This window comes from Gavialis gangeticus, unplaced genomic scaffold, assembly GCF_001723915.1.
Source record: "Gavialis gangeticus isolate Ggan-Ray unplaced genomic scaffold, GavGan_comp1, whole genome shotgun sequence".
In the NCBI taxonomy this organism is placed as follows: Eukaryota; Metazoa; Chordata; order Crocodylia; family Gavialidae; genus Gavialis; species Gavialis gangeticus.
Window position 1 is genome coordinate 9,275,449 of NW_017728995.1, and position 7,013 is coordinate 9,282,461.

Below are 7,013 nucleotides of genomic sequence, written 5' to 3' on the forward strand. Positions count from 1 at the left end.
CAGGTCAAAATCAGAGAATTATCAGAGATTATTGCCTTGAATTTGTGACCTTCCCACTGCTACAGCAGGGAAAATAAATCTGGGGGAGATCAAGTAGGCTCCTTCCCCTCTGACACTTACTTCTGCTCACATATGCACATGCTTACTGCCCAGTAAACTGCTCTAATTGTGAGTAAATTGGCTACCTGCAAATGCAAGTAGCAAATTTACTTGTGATTAGTTACTGTGCAGTAGCACTTGTGTAGATGCCTGACTGGGAGCAAAAGTGCTCCTGGTCAGCTGGGCAGCAGGGGATGGGAAATTGCCTCTGGGAGCTGTCTGCTGCCAAGGTGGGCTCTGCCACTGAAGCCTAGATGGGAACCATGTCCTCCTGACCCAACAGCAGGGAGCTCCCAGCTGGGGAGCGAGGGCTCAGAGATCCTCATCTCCCTATTACAATCAGGGACACAAGGGCCTGGGAGATCCTTATCTCCCAGCCCCCTATTACAATCAGGGACACAAGGGCCTGGGAGATCCTGATCTCCCAGCCCGAGCTCTGCAGTCGTGGGGCTCAGGCTAGGAGATTATTTTCTCCCAGGCCCAGCTCCACCACCACAGAGCTGGCACTGGGACATAAGGATCTCCCAGCTTGAGCCCCACAACTGCAGAGACCCTGTGACTGCGGAGCTGGTGCTAAGAGATAAGGATCTCTCAGCCCCAGCTCCCCACTTGTAGAGTGGGGCCTGCTGAGCCTGTTCCCCACCCAGCTATGTAATCACAGGGCTGGGCAGGGAACAGGTGCACACCTGGACAGGGAACAGGCTCTCCAACCCCCACCCAGCAGTCACAGAGTGGGGGCTGGGAACTGCCCCGATCGTGGGCAGGTCCCAACCCTGTTTAAGTGATCAAGGCACAGGGCTTAGAAACAGCTCCAGGGCTGGGGCAGGTCCCAGCCCCCTGCCCCAATCTACTGATGGGACAGCTAGCAGCAAGCCCCAAACTGGCCAAGGAATCCCTGCCCAGTAGGGGTTCACTGCTACCTGCCCCAAGGGGGAATGGGGCAGGGGCCTGGGACCTGCCCCTGCCCTGTAGCTCTTTCTCCAAGCCCCATGCCCCTGATTGGGGAGCCAGGGCCAGGAGCTGCTTGTCGGGGGGGACAACGACACATTGTTCCTGCCCAGGATTTGATGGCAGAGCCTGCCCCAGCAGGAGGCAGACACCTGGGAGTGGGGAGCAATGTCCCAGCCTCTGCCAGGAAACAGCTGTCTCCTGGCCCCATGCTCCCTGTCAGCCCCTGGGCTAGCACCCACAGGGAGCCTAAAGCTCCCTCTGGCTGCAGCAGGGGGGCAATGCAGGGCCAGTGGGGACGGAAGCAGGTTGCTGCCATGAGCAGCAAATCTTCTCCCGAGTCTCTGCATGTGTAGATGCCTGCCCAGGAGCATTTACTTGCAAGTAAACTGCTCTCAGATCAAATGCATATGTACAAACACCTACTGACTTTGAAATAAGTATGCCTGTACCCATAGACTTAGTTCATCCAAAATTGATGCATTTTACCATTTTTGGAAACTGCTGCACGTTTTAGCACAGGTACTCCATAAACATGCTTTTAAGTAGCACTTTGGTACCTACAAACTATGCGTGATATTAGTCCAAACCCAAAAAGCTCATTATTTATCATCAGGGATCCTAGTTTTCCCTGATAAAAAAAAAAATCACAAATTATCTTCTAAAAAATCCCACAAATTCTCTACTAAAACCACCAGAATTCATGATTAAAATAAAAGGTTCCCCAACAGCCCTGCTGGTGTCCCTCACTCCCCACCCATGGCCCCCACAGCCTTGCAGGTGCCCCTTGCCCCCCCACCCACAGCCCCTGCTTCCCCAGCCCTGCCAGAGAGGGCCCCCAGCTGCCAGGGACCCTGGTCTGCAGCCGCCTGCCTCCACTCCCCCCCTGCTGTGTGCATGCCCAGGGGGTGGGGGGACCCATGCCTCCCAGATCTGTACCTGGTGCAGGTGCAGGCTGAAGCTGCTGCCCAACCAAATGGTGCTTGGGGCCCAAGGCCGAAATGTGCAGCTGCAGGCTGCCAGCTGGAAGCAGGATGGGGCCATGGGTGTCTCATCAGGGGAGGGGGAAGGTCAGTTCCCCGCTGCCACATGCATTCCCAGGGGGCACGGGAGACCCACTCCCCCAGATCTATACCCAGGGCAGGCATAGGCTCCTGCCTTGCTTCCCTCCAGTGGGGCCTCCAGAGCCAGGAAGCAGGACGCAGACCAGCTGGGGACAGTGGGGGTCACGTGGGGATTCCTCGCCAGTGTAAGCTGCCCCCCCACAGCGACACATCTACAGTGCCTGCCACTGCTTTGGGGGGCACAACCCCTTACCGCTGCCCTTGCTGCAGCCCAGGGCAGCAGGGGAGCGAGAAGCAGCGAGGAGGTTTTCTGTATGGTTCCTCCACTCCCTGTCATGCCAGATCACACAGGAGGAAGTAAGGCAGCAGGGAATAGCAGGTCCCCTACTCACTGCTGTTCCCTGTTGCCCTGCTCCCCATCCCCACCCTATGACCCAGCGCAGCAGGAAGCAGAGGAGCCATGCAGAAAACCTCCTCGCTGCTTCTTATTCCCCTGCTGCCCCAGTGACACCCCTCCCATGCGCTAGGCTGCGGCAAGGGCAGTGGCACAGGGCTGTACTCCCCAAAGCAGCAGCAGGTGCTGGAGGCATGTCACCAGGGCAGCAAGGGTGCAGCTTGCACCAGTGAGGAGTCCCCACATGGCCCTGCTGTGCCCAGCCACGCCAGGTCACGCCTCCTGGCCCTGGAGGTCCCGGGGGAGGGAAGTAGGGTGGGACCTGAGCCCACAATCTGTGCCCCACAGGAATGTGCATGGCAGTGGAGTACTGGCCACCCTCCATGACCCTGTCCTGCTCCTGGCTGGGGCCGTGCAGCAGTGCATTGTGGCCCCAGGCCCCAAACCCCACCCAGCTGGGCAGCAGTCCCAGCCCTGACCAGCTCCCTCCATACTGGGGCCTCAATCCTCCTTTTGCCCTGCACTTACCTGCTGGAGCTGCTCTGCAGGCTGCCTGGGTCCCCAGGCATGTCTATGCATGTGGTGCCCCCTGTCTTTCTGCCTTCCTTCTGCTCCATCCCAGCTACCAGCCTGCAGGGAGCTCACTGCAAAACTAACTGCTTTTGTCTTGGGATACTCACACAATTTAAATGCAGATGAAGTGCAGGGCAGCCTGGTCTGGCTCGCCTCACAGATGGTAGGGCCATGCTAATCATATGTGACAGGTTGAGAGAGGGGGTAACAGAGGGATTCTGAGTGAACTGTTTGGGGTCCTATTTGGTGATGCTTGCCATACATTTAAAGCTGGTAAAGAAACAAGAATCATTGGAAATGGGAAAGGAAGGTGCACGTCAGCTTTGGGAATGAAGAAGTTAAAATGTACTCAATGTAGTGGTTCACTATGACTTGAAAAAAGTTGGCACTGAGGGGGACCAAACACAATGGGCACTACCATATATCTTATTCAGAGAGGTTGCACTAACCTATCCTTGTGGTAGGTTCCCATCAGTATGTTCCTGAGGGGCAGTGGTGCAGTAGCACAGGGAGTGTGTTACCCTGCCTAGGCCCTGCCACTGCAGGGAGGCCAGGCAGACCCACCATGAGGCTACTACTGTGGCAGGAAGGCCCTGCCTGACCCTTGCAGGGAGCCAGGCATCACTCTGTGGTGGTGGGATCTGAGCACAGGAGAGGTCTGCAGCTCTGGCTCCATCCATAGCCCCAGCCCCTGCCCATGGGGGTGAGTGGTAGTCATGGATCTGCAGCTGGGTAGCATCCTCTAGTGATTCAGCTGTGCCTGCTGCTTCCTGACCAAGGCTCCTGGCCAGCAGCCTTTGGCCCATACAGCACCAGAAGCATGATGAAAATAGGCCACGACCAAGGCTGTTCCTGCCAGAGGTCACTAAATGGTAAACAGTAAGCAGTAAATGGTATAGATATAATTGTTGTTTAACCATTTGTATCCCTAATTTCATTTCTGTTTGTGCCAAACTGTGTGGCAGTTTATATGTGAATTGTATTTTCCTAGCAAAATTTCACTTTATATGTATAATTTAATATTTATGATACCTGTAAAACTTTAGCATTTGGCTGAAGAGGTTTAATAATCAGCTGCTTTCCTGAAGTATAGAGAACCTTTCCTGAATCAGGACTCCATGCTACCGAGTAAACTGGTGTTCCTGTAGAAAGGGAGAAAAAGAATTATACTAGTAGAATTTACCTAATACACATACACAGGAATTATTATAAGTCATTTAAAACTGGTAATTAAGCAAAAGATAAATCAGACTTCTAGAATTTTAATATACTGAAGAAAGAAAATATGGAACTATTTAGCACTGCTTTAGTATATATTTCATAGTTTAAAAAAATCAAGATCAGTTTTGATGTAAAACAGCACAATTCGATTTGGTAAATATACCTACTCTTTTGGCAATTCTGCTATGGTGGCTGCAGAAGTGAAGGTGAACCTGGCAGGCTGACTCTTAATAACACCTTAAGAAACAAACAAGGACCTCAGGAAATAGCATCATCTCTCCACTATATCCTTCTAACCAGCAGCTCATGTGGGAGCCAGCCACTCACGTGGGAACTGTGCTTCCCATAAGGTAGGTGAATTGTCACTGTGGGAAGAGATTATGAATGACTGCTCCCTGGTTGATGTGGAAGGAAGAAAATTCCATCGGGGGCCATCTGCTTGTCTTCTACACTAACCTAAGCACAGCTCTGGTCCTGTGTACTGGCTCATAGTACACTGCACACAACCAGAAGAACAGCGACGCTGCAGATTAAGGAAAAGTTTTGTGGACTTGATGGAGTTTACAGATTCCATACAGACTATGTCTATACCACAAACAATGCTCTCAAGGAAAAAAGCTCTTGAACACTGCTCCAATGTGCCAAACCCAGAAATGTGGTGGTGAAGCTCTCAGGGCACAACCCACCCATTCTCAAGACCTTTGCCACTGGTGCGCTTGAATGCAGCCAAAGATGACTCCCCCAGAACAACTTCACCATTACATTTCCATATTTGGCATATGTGAGCAGAAATGGAAATGCATGGGCAGCATGTATTTGAAAGCATGTTTCTCTGAAAGCACAACAGATAAAGGACAGATTTATCCTCTGATTTCTCCTGACTCCCTCCATATATAGGAATAAAAGCATTGGGAGTGAAATCTTGACAAACTGAAGTTAATGGTAAAGTAGATACTGCTCTAAATTAACTAAGACATTGCCAAGACATACGCCTTCGCGTATATACTATGATTTGATACCCTGCATGATACCACCACTGGATCAATTATATGAATTCACTGATGGTGGAAGCCACCAGATTCACAACCTTCTCTCTTTCTTCTAGTGAAATGTTTTGATTCTTTGCATGCTTCACTTCCTTTCACCTTTGACTTTCTAGCCTCCTCTCCTCCATCACAAGGACTGTCCTGCCAGCTTCCAGCTCCCCCACAACATCTGCTTCATCTGCTCGTGACACTGTACTACAGAACATACTTGGCAGAAATCCCATCAGCAGGTTTCACCACTTTACTACTAATTCCTTCTCACCTCATTCAAATCTGTCATTTTTTAGCTAACCAGCTCTATCTTCAATTTGAGTCTCGCGCCCTCAATCCCAGTTGCCTGTTTGCCATGTGATGCCCTCTTCAAGCCTTCCCCCCTATCTACTTCTCTCTCTCTCTGAACAAAATGACAGAATTTCTTTCACGAGAAAACTGATAAATTAAATGTGGCCTTTATTCTCCCCTTGGCTGGCATTCAATTCCCCCTCTCTCCCTCCCTCTCACCTGCCACAGTTACAGAAGTTTCTCATCTGGTCTCCTCCTCTAACCTTCACTGGCCTCACTGATCACATCCCAACTCATCTCTTGACCTACCTCACATTCACTCTAATCTACCCTCACTTTGTCTAACTTCATTTGCCTCTGGCTCTGTCTCCTCACAATACAAACATGATTTTATTTTTCCCCATCTTAGAAAAAACTATTGACATCACTTGCTTCTATAATCATTGCCTAATCTCTGCAAACGCTCTCCAGAATTCCTCTCCTACAATTCCAGCACAAACTCAGCCCAAGCTAGCACCCACCCAATGGCATTCAAACAGTTCTTGACACAGTCTCCACTGACTACATCTTAGCAAAAGCTCAGAACTATGATTTCATTCTTATTCCCCAGGACCTGTTAATATGCTTCAGCACCATCAATGACGCTCTCCCTGAAGCTTCTGTAGTTCTGTCCTCTCCAGAGTCTCTTCCAACCTCTCCAATCACCCCTGCACAGGAACCTACCCATTTTGCCTCACCTTTTCTGTGAGGTTTCTACAAGGCTCTGTCCTGGGTCCCCTTCTGTCCCTCCTTTACATTTTACCTCCGGTAACCTCACCTGCAAACACAAATTTGACTCCCAGCTCGACATGGACCACAGGCAGCCTACTCCAGACCTCTTTCTCTCCAAACAAATAAGTCAGTCTGTGTCTGACATTTTTGGGGGTGTTTATCATCATCTCAGCTTAACATGGCTATCACAGAGGTCTGAAATCTTCCTCACCAAACCTTCCCTGCCACTTCCTTTCTCAATCAAAATATCACCATGATGTCTGTCACTCAAGCTTGACATCATGTTTGACTCTAATATCTCTCTAGGTCCTTAAATATGCCTCAGCACTGCATATTCCTTTTGTGTACTATATTCCTCTGCATTCCTTGCAAAGAGAAACAGGCCTCTCTAAATCAGTGCTTCTCATCCCCTGGGCTGTGACCCAAAAGTGGGTCACAAGGATGTAAGAAAGGGTTGCAAACAAACCTTAAAAATGGATTTTCCTTCAAAAGAGGAAGGAAACCGTGGGTTTCCCCTTGCAGACTGGAATAGTTCCAGCCTGCAAGGGGCTGCTTGGGGTTCCCTATACCCCACACCTCCTGCCCCACATACTGGGGGGTTGGGGCAGGGGGGCA

At 50.6% G+C, this 7,013-nt stretch overlaps 1 protein-coding gene across 1 annotated transcript in view; it reads right to left on the minus strand.

Annotated features, from left to right (window-relative positions):
* Positions 1-7,013, minus strand: part of IFT80 (intraflagellar transport 80) — a 179,819-nt gene that overhangs the window by 95,156 nt on the left and 77,650 nt on the right. The window contains exon 5 of the mRNA XM_019503222.1: positions 4,111-4,220. Coding sequence (XP_019358767.1) covers positions 4,111-4,220 — 110 coding nt within the window. The remainder of the gene's footprint in view (positions 1-4,110; positions 4,221-7,013) is intronic.